Genomic DNA, 14,764 nt, shown 5'->3' with positions numbered 1-14,764 from the left:
ATTGTGATTTTGTCAATATGATATATGGTTTTACACTTGAATTGTTATTATTAAAATATTTCCAAATATATTCTCTTTGAACTACTATTTTTATATTTTGAGTTAATTTTAATACCATGTTTTGAACAATTACTTATGTCAAATGCATCATAAAATTACAATAGCTATACGTTTGGCTAGTTTCAATACTTAGTAAAAACTTTGTATTTCCAAGTTCTGTTGCTTTTTAACTAGAATATTTATCTGCAAACCTCAAAGTCTTGAACAGAAGAAATTGACCTCTTTTATGACTTCTCTGGCTATTACCCTCGTTTAGCCCATCAGTCTCATTCATTGCAATTATTGCCATAATTTCCTGTCTGGTTCCCTTCCAGGTTAAATTGTTAAGTGATAAAAATGTCTCTCTTCTGCTCAGTTTCCTCCTTGGCTCTTTATCTCACTCAGAGAAAAACCTAAACATGCTCCCTCCTCCTGTGGAACAAGCACCCTGCCCTCCAGCGCCCGCCTCTCCTCACAGCCCTGGGCACACTGGTCTCGTGTCCCCTCCACGAAGACGAGTTCACGTGCACACACCTGTGGTGGCCACCTTTCTACTGAATCCCATCCCTTGGAGGGCTGTTCCCCTGCACCCCTCTCATTCCCTTCCCAAAACCTCCTCACTGAGGAAGCCTTCCTGGATTGGTCCACATAAAATTCCGCTTTATCGCTTTCGCACAAGTAAATGCTTTGTACCTTCTCTTAAAAGCAGTAGAACACAAAACAATAGCAATTCTAAAGAAAAAGAAACTACCATAGTTTCCAAAAATGCTAACGGGTAAACGAGTGATTGTATAATAATTATAGGAATTTACCCTTAAATGAAGGCAATGTGCTTAATGGAAGAGAGCTGTAAGGAAAAGTTCAGGTGTCTGAATTATGAAGACAAGGGCAAACTGGACAAAGACTCCATTAGGAACTCCCATGACTGAGACCAACTAGAGAGACAAAGTGGGTGAGTGAGCATTCAGAATCGCCGTGTTCCTCAGTGACTTGCCATGTTCACGGGTGAGTATAGTTTGTGTTTTGCTGCTGATAGAAAAAGACACAAAACACTTCCTCGCTGGGAAAACTTATTGATAACCAAAGCATCTTCCATGTTTTGCTGTTTCCATTTCCGCCAATGGCATATGAGCTCATTCATGTCACAGAAGTCTATGTACGGCAGAACAGACTACACTTCATACTGGAGTAACTTTGGTTAATTTTCTTGATAGATCTAGTACCTCCAAGTTTTGTATTAATAGCTTTTGTTTTTCTTTCATTTGGATTAATTAGCAAATTGTGGCTATTTTTTGGTATTCCTAAGTCATATAAAGACCTGTGGTGTCCCCTTCTAAGACACATTAAACAAGAAACAAAAATTGTGAATTTTTGTCAATTTTTGCATGAAAATTCTAATTCAAAAATTGCACTTATGTGGTGTTACTGAGAGGCTAGAGAAAGTGCCCACTGCATGCTTTGCAAATTAAGTATTTTAATTAAAACTCCGTATTACACCCGCTTATTATTTATACCTATATCATGAGCGAGCACAAAATGTTTCCTCCTTTTAATCAGGTGCCTGATCAAGCTCACAGAACTGGATGTGTTTTGAACTACTCTTTTTGCTGTCAAAAGTGAGTGTTTTAAACTGCTCGGTTTATTGATACAATGAAAATGTCATCAGCAGAGGGATAAAAAAATAATGGGGCAACTTAGAAAGTTGTTTGGCTTTGAGATGACAGAGAACAGCGCAAAATCTTTTGACCTTTCCTCTTGTTGTGTTCTGAACTTCAGTCTCCTTGCTTACTATGTCAAATCGAAGCAAGCCTTTTTACATCGATTTACAGTGCATTAGGCAAGTTCTCAAAATGACTTCTTTATGAATTGTCATTTTAGGTACATTTATCTCATTTCATCAAACGGCTTGTATAGTAATTGAGGGTGAGGGCATCCTTCACGTCACTGATAGTAATGTAAACAAATAAATAATTGTGGTAGAGATTATTGGTGCAGAGAGCACCTTCGGCCACTGAATTACACGGCCAAATCCAATGCGTAACCGAGCTCTATGGGACCAAACTAGTGCCCAGCGTGGACAGACTTGGCCTTTACTCTTCAGCCCGGTGGCCCAGTAAGTAGCAATCTCAACCAGAGGCTAACATGAGTCTCCCCGCTCCCACCCTCTTCTCTGACCTGCACACCTGGCTCCTGAGACTCTTACATTTCTTTTCTCAGAAAAGAACATTATGAATAATTTTGATGGGTAAATAAAAAATTATCATCTGAATCTGAAATTAGCATGTTGTATAAACTATTTGAGGAAACTCTTTGAAGGAGGGTGAAGGAAAGGATGGAAGTGTGAAGTTGGAAATGTCTGTGGTTAACCACAGAACCCGAGACTTCTGGTAAATCATCTATTCCCTGAAAGGTAAGTACTTTAAAAGCAGTCTGTGCCTTAAAAATCTTTGCTGTGCCATTTAGCACGTAAAATATGGTGATTCACAGAAGGGTGCCTGGAGGGCGTGTGTGCTCCAGGGTCTCCTTGATACACCTTCCCTCTGTCTGAAGGGACAGCGGAACATTTGGCAGGCCCAGCTTGCTGTGTGTGGCTATTCTCAATGTAAATTAAGGCATTGTTTTCTGTTTAGGAGCTTACATACTTCCATAAGTTTAGTTATGTGATAACAGCTGAGGAAGACATACGAATTCCAAGTACTTCCAGAATCCCACCTTTTCTCATTTAACTTACGGTAAACATCAGAGGTCAGCAAACTACATCCAAAGAACAAAGGTGGCCCACCGCCTGTTTTTGTCAATAAAGTTTTATTAGAACACTGCCATGCCCATTCATTAATGTCTTGCCTATGGCTGTCTTCATGCTACAACAGCACATTTGAGTAGTTGTGACAGAGATGGTAGGGGCCACAAAGCTGGAAATATTGATTACCTGGCTCTTTACAGAAGAAGTCTGCCAACCATGTGTATATATTATACATTAGTAACAAACCTATCTATCACCAAAGATACCATAGCTTGCTTTCTTTGTAACAATCACATAATCCAGGATACAGAAAATACATTTCATTAGAATGAAATCTTTTTTCCAAAGGAAATGTCCGTTCTTCAAATTCCGTATTTGTGTCTCAAATTTCCTTCCTAGAAATAAGTTCCCACTTAAAAAAATATACACAACATATTCAAAAAGTGTTATTTTATTATTTCTAGTAACATATATTGTATAAATAATATATTTTTATATGCCTTTTTACAATCACGATAACTTAAGAGCTTTATCATTAAAAAGAAATGTATAAAAATAAATATGTTATTATAGGTATTTATTACATACTATAGTCCTTCTTAGAAGGAACTCACAAACCAATACTTATAAAGTACATAGAATTTATAGGAACATGTTTTACTATATACATATGGCAAAAGTCATTCTCTTTCATAGTAGAAGAGCTGAACAGACATTCACCAGGATATGACTGTTGGACCAGCTGCTGGGGATGGACCTGCTACCCCTCAGTAGCCTCTCCACCACGAGACAAATGATCTCACTGTCCCCAAACATTGGGGATCTGGTTTTGCTCACCCCATTCTTGTTCTGGCCTTAGAACCTTTTTGCGCGATCTTGCTGACTTTCTTGAGACTCAAACTGTTTTTTCCATATTCCTAACATAGGCTTACACAAGGAGGAAAGAAAGGTAGGAGGCACCGAGCTCCGGGTGCCTCCTCTGGTTTTTACCAGCACCTGATACATCACTGCTTTTTTCCCTTGGAGACTTAATGCATTTTTTACAAACACAAGGAATTGTTTGTCAAAACAAATTCACGAAGATGCGAGAGTGGTACAAAAAGGTAACGATGGAGTCATTTGGCATTGCGATGCCTTTTTCTCCAGGGTTGACATTCCTGAATTCTTAACTCTCGGTAGAAAAGATAACAAACCTCCTGTGGAATCCTTGCAACCACAGGCCGTGCTGGTCAAAGCTCCTGTTTGTACTCCTTTCTCCCTCTATTGTTCGTGAGGTAAAGTAAGCCATGCCTTAAATTAAGAATCTCACCTTTCTTCTGCTTTGCGTTTCCCAACCCCCAGGGCACAAAGTATTGAATCAGTACCAGGGAACAGGCATTGTAACATCACCAGCAAGGTACACTGGATCCCTCCAGCCTTCTTGATTTCAGTGCCTCAGCCCTTCCTCACCTCATCTTTCCTTCAGCACCCACACTGCTTAACTGCATTCTGCCATCGTGCAAAAGTCTATGTAATGTTTAGGTTTCTTTAAAGGATCGCAGCTTTCATGAGCCAACAACCCCCCATCGTGAGACAGACACTGCAAGGTTCTCTTTTTGTACCCCTTCCCACAAGTCTTGGAACATGGCGACCAGCTCCCCAGCTGCCAGCGGGGGCAGGGCAGGTCCGCGCAAGGCCTGGTGCTGGCGGGCTTCACCTCCTTGGCGCACTCGGAAGCAGGCTGCCCGTTGAGGTCGCGGCACTCCACCAGCCTTCTCTGCCAGCCCAGTCCGCAGGACTTGGAGCATTCGCCCCACTCTTCGATGACCCATTCTGAGAACGTGGGGATGGCATTGAAAGGCTCCTTCTTCTTCTTCACGAAATAGGTGTATTTAATTTTAGGCCGAAGGGCATGGCCCACGGTCAGGACCTGGATGGTTAAGGGTTCTGTGAGGGGGCTGAAGCTGCGGATTCTTTCCAGCGTGGCAGACGAGCCGCTGTACCTCAGGGCGCTCCCTTTGTACGTAATGTCTTGCTCTAAAGTGGACAGGGTGAAGTCACCATTCAGGATGTACGTGCCATCGGCAGCTTTGATGGCAAGAAAGCTTCCTGTATTTCTGGATCCCCTCGGATTCCGTTGCTTCACTTCAATGTTTGTGGCTCCAGTTGGAATCGTGACAATATCGTGATATCCAGGTCTGCGGGCAAGAAAAACAAGTATTAAGATCACTTGGCCAGTGGCTAATTATTTTATGGCCATTTAGCCATTTACAACGTAATTTTCACCAGACCTGTAAAAAGTTACATCTAAGTGATACAACCTTTGGGAGTACGGCACTTTAAAACTTACTTTGAACTAGTAACTGATCCTGATATCTTCTTGCACGTAGATCCGTTTCCTCCACAAATACCACATTTATCAAATTTCTTTTTGGAGTCTATGATGCGATCACACCCGGCTTTTACACACTGTCCTTGCACGCACACAGAGGTGGAATCTGGGCTGCATGGCGTACCGTCTACCACCTGAGAGAGGAAGAAGATGTATCTGGTGTCACTCATTAATGTCACACATTAACAAGGGAAGACATGAAGCTATAACTATAAAGATTTCTTTCATTAACACTGCATCTCTGACTTCCTGACCATCGTAATAAAACAGTGCCTTATATATGTCATATACTACCCCCCTTTGTCTTCTTTCCTCATAGTACATGTAGACATCTGAAAAACTTACAAAGTTTTTGATTATTTGGTTATTGACCTGTTTCACTTCCAGCTAAGGTTAACAAAGCAGAACTTTTTGTCCACTTATTTTTGAAATTTTTTTTACTGCTGTATCCTCAGTGCCCAGAGTAATACCTGGTGATTGTAGGTGCTGAAAAAATCACTTGCTAACTATTGAATCGGCAACTAGGGAATATTTTTATAGGCTACAATGATAACGACACATGGCAATCTTAACCAGATTCAATGCCACTTTCTATCTTAATAAGGTTTAACCCCTCAGCCAAACAACAAAACGATGCTTCTTCTAGTTCAATATATGTCCTTAAACACAAAAGGTATCAAGACTTAAACTTCCATTTGAATAAGTCTCTTTGCATGTGCCGGTGCTAGTCACCCAGTAACAAGTACTTTGGACCATGCCTAGGCTATCTTTCCAAATCTGGTTGGTTGCTATGTTAATACGTAATTTAAACAACCAGTAGTAAAGGGCTCTTGTTTATAAGGGTAATAATAAGCAACTGCAAGAACCATAAGTGCTGGGTTAAAGCTTCATTCAGAGCTGAAAACACCACCAAACTTAAATCTGGCAGTTGCTGAGGTGTCCGGAAGAAAATAAATTCTAATTCTAACCTGAATATGTTAATATACAAATTAAAGAAAGTGCCTCATAGGTTGCATGAAAAGGTAGCAAGCCAAGGCCTTTGGCCGTAGCCAAAAGGAAAAATGACTACCTTGGGCTGCAGCACGAAGAAGTAGCCAATGCCTTTGGCTTGGCAGATGAGCTTGCACCTGTCCTTGGGGGAGACTCCAGCGTACTTGGGCGTCCACTCCACTGCTGGCCCGCTCCCAAAGGAAGCTTTGGAGAACTCATTGTGCGCCTCACATTGTTCTTCTCTAAAGGTTTTTCCTGGAAAGAGAATGATATGACGACATTATCCGTTTCGACCCCTGAGCTGCCTCTTGGTGGACTCCTCTTGTGCACCCACTTCTGCTCACCATTATTGTCTGGGCAGTCCTCAATGTTACACGATCTGTACCGCACACGCTTGCCTTCGCAGTACTTCCCTCCATTCTTTGGGACGGGATTGTCACATTCCCTCATCGTATACTGAACGCCTCCACCGCAGGTTCTAGAACACTCTCCCCAGGGTCCCCATGGCCCCCAGCTTCCATGAACAGGAGTCTAAATGGGAACACAAGTCATCAGTGTTAGAATTCTCTACAGAAACCTTCTTAGGGAATAAAAGAGAAAAATATGAGACAAAGAATCAATGATAAAAATAACTTATTGTGTGTGCCCCCCAAGAACAGAGATGGGGTATTTAAGGAGCTACCAGATATTTTGGCATCACTGTGCTCAATTCCAAATTTTAAAGGAGTGTGTGCATGAATAGAAAACTCACATCAAAGTGTTTCTTGTCAGTCTTGTTCACACACTTGGCGTTGACACACCATTTCCCTTCTCCACAGCTGGTGCCGTCTGCCCAAGGGAAGTGTTTGGTTTGGCACACCGGCAACCCACCAGAGGTGCCGGTGCACCAGAGGGTCGAGCACGTGCTGGCTGCATCTGGGCAGTGTTTGGACTCCTCCCCAAATGTAAATTGGCACTGCCGGTTGGCATCATACAAGGTCCCAGGAAGATCAGAGGGGAGCTGTATGGGGCTCTGGGGCTTGTCCATCAAACATTCACCTGCAAAGAAAAACGCCAATGGCTATTAATAAATAGTAGATGAAAGCAGGCAAGGGTAGATCAGTTGCAGGAAAACATTTCTCACAGGGGATCATTTAGAGCAACGTGATTTGAAAGCTGCCAAACTTTTGGGGAAGATGCCAGAGAGATTGAAATTAAGATATTATCCTCAATGGGGTATTTCTGCATTAACAATGACAGGAAATTATTGTTCTGCTAAAAATTCAAATTAATGTACGTTGGGAGCCACTTGGCCAGAAGCATCATCTTTTACTGGAATTAAGATCTAAAGATGTATGTTCTTGGCAGTGGAAGTAATTGTGGAGGAGGGAAATGATAAAGAACAAAAAAGGAAGATGAGTTCGTAGAACTAGATCTCTACCTATGGAAAGTTGGATGCTGTGGAGAGAGAGGAGCTGGGGGCCTTACCATGGCCGTTGTCCAGAAACGAGGTGATGGTGTAGGCGCTGCAGGGAGACCAGGGCTGGCTGTGGTCCAGGTTGGAAAGCATGGACGCCATCATGTGGGAGTCCCGGCTGGCGCCGTTGAGGCTGGCGCACTGCTTCGCGTCATCGTGCGGCATGTTGAACACGTGGCCTAAGAAGCAACCCGAAGCCCCCATTAAAATCTAGGCCAATTTGCAGCATTTTATTCCTAACAGAGATCTGTCTCAACGCGGTATTCCTAGAGGAAAAAAGTGTATTTTGGAGACCATCTATTTTGGAGACAATGTTTACTTTTCACCGAGTGTGAACAAATACGTAAACTGTCCAAATGTCAAGAACTCCAACTATCTGATTTTTCATTCTAATAAAGATGATCATGTTTAGAATAGTTGAAAAAATATTTTCTGTACTTTCTAAGGAGCCCTGGCACCTAAAATAGCAGTATAACCTACATATTCTCTTGCTCTAATTCATGTATTGCTTATCATCTTGAATTCACAAGTTGGGCTTAGCTCTTACTCTGAAACAGACTTACCTAATTCATGGGCTGTGGTGAAGGCAGCTTGTAAGCCATCATCTTCTATAACAGAGCAGCTTCTGCTGGGATCACATATAGTCCCAACGTCGGCCATCCCAAGAGTATCGCACGTCTGGGTCCCACACAGGTCCTGTAAGAAGCAAAGGTATATCGTCATTAATAGGGACATAACATGAACTTGAGGGTCTTCTGGGGCAGAGTGTATCATCACACAGGTGTTGAGCTGGCCTTTGAGGAGTAGTCCGGGTGACTTTAAACAAGATTTTTCCTAATGCTATTCAAAAAGGACTATGAAGCTGGAGATACTGAAATTATAGAAGAAATGCAGCAGTTGACGACCTTGCTAGCCAATTAAAGAAATGCAACTGCGAAACGCTGATGAAATGCCTCACAGAAATGTGTTACAAAGCACACTCCCAAGAGGACCCTTTCTTCACTGGTGCTGTCTTCCCCTCACCTGTCTGGTGAAAAGAACCGCTGTGTCATAGTGCTCGGCATCTCGGTCACTGGGCGGGTTGTGCTGCTTCTGCCAGTTGCAGAAGTTACGCAGACTCAGCGCAGCGTTGGAAGTCACCTCCGGCCCCTTCTGCTCCTCGTGGATGACCAGGATCTTCACTACCACCAGGCTAACCGAATTCCGAATGCTGGGGTGTTTGTACAACCTGGCTGCCACCGAAAACAGGGTGAGAAGGTAGTTCTTCAGGCCACTGCCGTGGAACTCTGCCATTGACTGGTCGGCCACAAGCATGGTTTCCACGTAGCGGGGGCTGGACACAAATCGCTTCTTTCTTACGCTTCCATTTCCTGTAAAGAAACAAGAAAAGATAGTTTGCTCACAGGCGGTCTAGCCAAGAATAGTTACCTTCACAGAGTATATAAGGAAAGCCTAACCAGTCAAAGCAAATAAAACAAAAATACACCCAGGACAACAGTAACAAAAATATTTGTATCTCCTTTCACTGAAAAATGTTATTTTTAAAGTTTTCTTTTCTTTAAATAAAAAGACCATGTACTCCTCTGAGGGAGCAGGCACTTTTTTCAAAAATTATTTATTCCTTTTTTTTTGGTGAGCAGGCTTCCTTTTGTCCCCTTTGAAATCCAACCATCAGAACAAGGCAGTAAGCGCATCGCCCTACCCCGCTGTAGTAAAAACTTGGAGCAAGGCTGCAGGCAGAGGCCCTGAGTCACCCTTTCACAGGCCAGAACTCAAATCCTGAATGAGATCATCGGGCTCCACGTGGAAAGCCCAGGGCAGGGCCGGGGCCTCTGCCAAGGGGCCTGGCCTCCAGGCATCTCAGCCTGCATTGCCCTGCAATCTCATTCCAGGGGTCCCTGGGGTGCGCTGTTCCTGCCAAATCCAGGCACAAGGACCACCCACTCTGCCCGGCATCCTATTGCCCCGCTCCCGCTGACCCAAGGAAACCGATTCCTGCCTTGGGCTTCGGGCGATTCGTTAGAAAAGAGCTCTTGCCTCGTGAGACTCTGCCCCCAGGGACTACTAGACTGTAACGCATCCGCAGAACTGCTTCAAGGAGCAGAGGCACAAGGGAAAGGGGAGAATTCTAAACCAAGGTATGTGAGCAAGTTACAGAAGAATCAAGGTCCCAAGGGGAAATAATGAAAAGACCTGGACAGTAGGCAAGGCACACAGCAGAGTGAGTCAGGGGAAGCCGGAGCGGGATGAGGGGTGACGAACACTCGACAGTGCTTGAGTGCAGAATTTTGGCCGCGAGAGGGAGCGCAAACTGGGAGGCCGGGTGGGAGGTGCGGGGAGGCGGGGCAAGCTGGGCAAAGACCTCCCAAGCAGGTTCCGTAGAAGGGCCCTGCCGCCTCCCGTCGGTCGGAGTCTGCCTCTTAAATGGGGCAGGGGACAGAGGCCAGCCGAGCAGAGATCACAGCACAGCCGTGCAATCTGGCAGGCAGCACATTCCTAGGTCACCATAGCTTTTCCCCCGTCCATCGCCGCCGCCCTCCGCGCGCACGGTACGCGCGCAGGCAGCGGTTACAAACGAGTGCAAAGGTGCAACTCGACCAAAGAACGCGCATGCACGATCGTAAAACGAACATATCAAGATGGAAAGAATTTGCACACGCTCTCACTCGACTGAGTTGGAATGAGCTGGAGTACCAACTCTTCCTTCCCGGTCTAAACGCTTTGCCTTAGTCAGCAGAAAATCATTGATTTGTCTGTTCTGTCTTGATCACTCGTTATGCAAGGAAACGGAGTTAAGTGTGCCAGCAGGACCTCAAACCCGGCCCTGTTTGCAAACAGGAGTCGAATTTTAAATTGCGTCGCACAGAGGAAAGTGGGGGAGAGGAGGGAGGAATGGAGAGGGAGCGACAAGTGAGAGTAATTCTTCTGGGACAGATACCTGTTCGCTGCCCCGCGCGCTCAGGAGCAGGGTCCCTCTGCCGCCACTCTGCCCCGGCATCCTCGCCCTCCGGGCCCGCGCCCCTCGCGAGCTGAATCTCGTCGTCCATAACTCCGCACTTGGCGCCGCCGTCGCCTCGCCGTCTCCGCCGCAGGAGATGGAACTGGGGCCGCGTCGGCGGCTCCTCCCCGGCGGCGGCGGCGGCGGCGGCGGGGGCGAGGCGCACCGAGGCTGCGGGCGCTGGCTGGATGAAGTACTCCTCGCCCTGCAGATAGAAGGCGCCGCGCACGCCCTCGCAGAGGCTGAGTGCCGCGGCCGAGCTGGGATCGCTGTTCACCGTGCCGGAGTAGAAGCAGTGCGCCAGGTCACCGTCGGGGTCGGGACTTGGAGCGTCGGGTCCCAGTCTGCGCCCCACGGTCTGGAACGTGAAGCCGGGCGCCAGGAAGTCGCGGTCCGGTTGCAGCTCCAGGCTCAGTTGCCGGCTGAAGGCGTCCAGGCGGAGGTGCACGTTCCGGTCTCCCGGGTCGCGCTCCACTACCGGCAGCACCAGTTCCTCGTCCTCCTCGGCGAGGCGCCCATGCGCCCCCGGCAGGACCAGCAGCGGTGCGACCGACCCGAGCAGCAGCAGCACGAACGCAGGCTGCGAGCGGTGAAACCAACGCGCCAGCTCCGCCTTCCCCATGTCGCTGCCTGCAGCACGCCTTCGGAACCCCGCGGGGACCGCTAGCTGCACCCGAGTCCGGGTTGGCACCGCGCGGCGCAGCGCACCGAGCGAAGAGGCTATTGTTTGGGTCGGGAGTGAAGAGCCTCCCCGGCCTCGCTCTGGATGCTTAAAGTTAACAGTGTTACTTTTTGGAAGTGCACGCAGAGCCGGCCGCAGACAGGACTCCCGGAGTTACTCGGGTGGAGGCGCTGCAGTTCTGCCTGCGAAGGGGTAGTTTTTCTTCTAAGCGTAGAGTTAGAGGCACCGCTCAGCAGGAGCTGGCGGGGTTGCTGCTGCGGGAACAAGAAGCGCCTTGGGACGCCCCCGACGCGAGGGCACAAGGGCCACGCGAAGAAACTGGAGCCCCTCTTCGACCTCCGCCTTGACCAGGGTGATGCTCGCTCTGCGCAGGGCTCTGTATTTTCGGCCCTACTGCACGAGCTGGCTTTAAAACGGCCCCTGGCTCGGAGCGGCTTTCCAGCGAGTGCAAGAACCGGGCACTCGGGACTGCTCTTTTATAGTTTGAGACATCCCCTCCCCACCCCCTTCCTCCTCCCTCTTGGCAGCCTTCCTAGCCAGAAGGCACGCCTCTGAACTCTGCTAAACCGCGCTGGGCGCTGCGAGCCCCGGGCGGGGGAGGGGGCGACCTCCGTGCTAGCTCCTCGCCCTGGGCACGTCAACCTGGGGGCGGAAGACGCAGGAAGGGCGCAGTGACCAGCGCTTTGTACGTCTGGGACTGCCGAGGGGAGAGGTACTCACTTCCACCGCGCCTTTCCCCCCGCCGGTCGATTTCCCTGACCACCATCCCTTTCAACCGCCCCTCTGGCGCGGGAGCGCAGGTCGTGCGTTAGGCTGCAGCTCCCAGAGGGGACAGTAGGGTTGGGAAGCTGAGTCTTCCTCCAAGACATCTCTGCCCAGGAACTGGCCCTGCGCCGCCTTCCTCTGTCGCCTCCTCTACCTCGGGAGCCCCCTACTCTTTTCTAGAAAGACACCCCACTTCGCCTCTCCATCTCGCTAGACCACCGTGGGCTGCTTTGCTGCCGCGTGCTTTCTCTTTGCCCCAACTTTTCTCAGTGAAAGCTTATTTGGCCCAGCGCCGCCCCTGGAAAGCATGTTTGGTGAGGGGGCCGGGAGACATTTCCCAGCCTCTGGATTTTAAAATGCGTGGGCATTGACCTTCACCCGAACCCCTTCCGACATCACCTCCCCCTTCTGCTGCCTTAGTCTTCTTTGCGGGGACCCCGGTTCGCACTTCCGGAATAGGCGATCCGGAACGCGGTTCAGTTCCCTAGAGCTTAGGAAGGGAATTGCGCTTTCTCCTCCTCTTTCGAGAAAAGATCAGCTCCCGCTCACCCTGCCTGCCTTGCTCAACCTCCCAGCGGCGGCAGGACAGAGGCCGGGCTGGCAGGAGCGTCGGGGAGCCCCGCGTTTCCACCCAGGGGCCCGCGGGGGCGCTGGGGCTGGAAAGCGTGCAGTGGGGACCGTAGGCCCTTCCTGGGCCCCTCCCTCCTCTTCCCACCAGAAGGGGAAAAGGCTGCATCCGTGTTACAGCAGCGAGAACAGCTGAGCCTTTCCACCATTAGGTCCCTAAGAAAAAGCTGAGCCTCTCTTCCATCGCAAAGGAGGGAGGGGCTCAATGACACAGGGGAAGGAAATGTTTCATAACGCATCCACGCGGGGACAATGGTGAGAATGGCCGCCGAATCCCGCGTCCCTCGCCCCCCGCGCGCTCGCCTCCCGGCCTTCCCGGGTCCCCCGCCCCCAGGGCCCAGCGAGCTCCTCCCGGCCCCTTCCCCACTCCTTCGCGGGTCTCTCCAACTTCATTCTGCCCCGGCTCGAGGCGTCCCCTTCCACCCTCCAATGCGCCCCTCTTCCAGATGTGCTCCCAGAATACTTTCCAACTTCACCTTTTTTTTGTCTTTCCTCGGTGAGTTCTAGATTGCCTCCTTGAACAACGCCCCAAATGTTGCTTCGCGCTCTTCTCGGAAAGCTCAAATGAGGAAGCATGGCGCAGAGAAGCCCAAGCACTTCACGCTGGAGAGAGTTTAGCACCAGCCTCTGGTCCTCACACGTTTAGGAATCTGTGCTTTCTAAACTGTAACTTTCTTTGATTCTAACTTTTGTCAGAGTTAAACGCTGAATGGTCAACCCAGGAATTACCATGTGTTTTTAAGTAGCAGCGCAAGGTTCTTGATTCCCACTTCTGTTTCTCCTGGCCCCCCCTTCCTCACACCCCCTGGCACGGTGGCAGCACTGTGTTTGCCCACCTCCCTTCGGTCTCTCCCGTACAGCCCTCTCACCCCCTCCCATTTCCCCTTCGCATTTCATACTGACAGACACACTCGTGAGGGGTCCCACTCCTGTCCACGCCGTCCAGCCCGCCTATGCTCATCCTCGAAGGGAGGCACTTGCTTCTCTATGCGTCACACGTGTCACTGCTCCAACATCCCCACTTGTCAGTTTAGTGTCCAGAGGTGTTTTACATTCTCCCGCCCACTCCGGTCCAGAAGCTGATGTTAAGCTTCCTTTTAAAAAAGAAAAAGAAAAAAAAAAAGACTATTATTTCATTAAGGTCGATACTTGGGAGAAGGTTTGAGGAGAGGTGTCTTCACACGCGCACGGTCTGGACTGGGGGATTCTGAAAGCGAGACGGCGGAGTCACCCATCAAGCTTCCAACCTTTTGCTTAGACGAGGGCTCTGAAAACCTTCCAAGGCGACCCGCGGCTGGGGCCTCGGAGTGGCTTTGAGATGGGGATTTCAGAAATGGGAGGGGGCCCTGGGGCGGAGAGCTTTAGCAGGGAACTAGGGGTACATGGGAGTCCCTTGAACTGGGGCATGATGGGGAATTCAGAAAACCAGCAAGAAAATGTGTAACTTTCTGAAAACTCATGTAATGTGTTCCAAACTGCTACCTCTCCCTGCATAAACGTTAGCTTTTTAAATATATGAATACGAGCTTGGCCTTCAATTCATTTCTGCCCCCGGTGCATTCCTATTGGATGTCTGTTTAATTCAAGGCACAGATCTCTAAGCTTGAATGCTTTATTTCAAATCCATTGTAATTTTTGCATATTTCATGTTGTATATCCAAATAGAGCTGAAAAAAACAGAGAACTAAAGGCAAACGGATGGCCAGGAACATGGCTTTTTTATTCACTAGGTTTCTCTCCAGATTTCTGTTCTTTTGCATAATGACTCCAATCTGTCTTGCACCTGTAGTTCTGGGAAATGATTCTTTTTTAATCGCTTCAACAGAGGCATGAATGTAGGAACTGCCAATTACTGAGCTTGAAAAACTCCATCTATGCTCAGAAGAACATTTAATCTACTTTTTTTTTTTTAAAGACCAGCACTCTTTGGGCATTTATGGTATTACATAAATATATACATATATGTATATTTGTTAGCAAAATTGTGAATTGAAAAAATATTTTACTGTGGAAACAAGACCAAGAGAAATACAATGTGTACATGGCACTAGTAAAAAATGACATATAATATTGAGTCCTTGTTAATAGTGTTT

The 14,764-nt window shown here is 47.9% G+C and overlaps 1 protein-coding gene and 1 long non-coding RNA gene across 2 annotated transcripts; one reads left to right on the top strand and one right to left on the bottom strand.

The window, feature by feature from the left end:
- Positions 1–2,852: 2,852 nt before the first annotated feature.
- Positions 2,853–11,420, bottom strand: ADAMTS1 (ADAM metallopeptidase with thrombospondin type 1 motif 1). The gene is made up of 9 exons (XM_054579493.1): positions 10,538–11,420; positions 8,623–8,969; positions 8,163–8,295; positions 7,611–7,778; positions 6,895–7,181; positions 6,488–6,674; positions 6,223–6,398; positions 5,112–5,287; positions 2,853–4,959 (listed from the first exon to the last, which is right to left on the bottom strand). Exons 1-9 carry the CDS (start codon positions 11,217–11,219, stop codon positions 4,260–4,262), a joined length of 2,856 nt encoding a protein of 951 aa, XP_054435468.1. The 5' UTR covers positions 11,220–11,420; the 3' UTR covers positions 2,853–4,259.
- Positions 11,421–11,815: 395 nt separating this feature from the next.
- LOC129072977 (uncharacterized) lies at positions 11,816–14,094 on the top strand. The gene is made up of 3 exons (XR_008529399.1): positions 11,816–11,991; positions 12,824–12,926; positions 13,179–14,094. It is a non-coding gene; the product is annotated as an uncharacterized LOC129072977 (long non-coding RNA).
- Positions 14,095–14,764: the final 670 nt, after the last annotated feature.

This window comes from Pteronotus mesoamericanus, unplaced genomic scaffold (assembly GCF_021234165.1).
Source record: "Pteronotus mesoamericanus isolate MK-2021 breed Mesoamerican mustached bat unplaced genomic scaffold, CSHL_Meso_final contig_116, whole genome shotgun sequence".
NCBI classification, from domain to species: domain Eukaryota; kingdom Metazoa; phylum Chordata; class Mammalia; order Chiroptera; family Mormoopidae; genus Pteronotus; species Pteronotus mesoamericanus.
This window is presented reverse-complemented; position numbering and strand designations above follow the sequence as displayed.

What these genes read in the sequence shown, in the direction of transcription:
- ADAMTS1 (XM_054579493.1), bottom strand. Translation starts at nt 11,219, where the DNA reads ATGGGGAAGGCGGAGCTGGCGCGTTGGTTTCACCGCTCGCAGCCTGCG. An exon ending in CACCACAGCCCATGAATTAG is followed by an intron (nt 7,779 to 8,162) that starts GTAAGTCTGTTT and finishes GTTGCTTCTTAG; the next exon opens with GCCACGTGTTCAACATGCCG. An exon ending in GGATCAGTTACTAGTTCAAA is followed by an intron (nt 4,960 to 5,111) that starts GTAAGTTTTAAA and finishes TCTTGCCCGCAG; the next exon opens with ACCTGGATATCACGATATTG.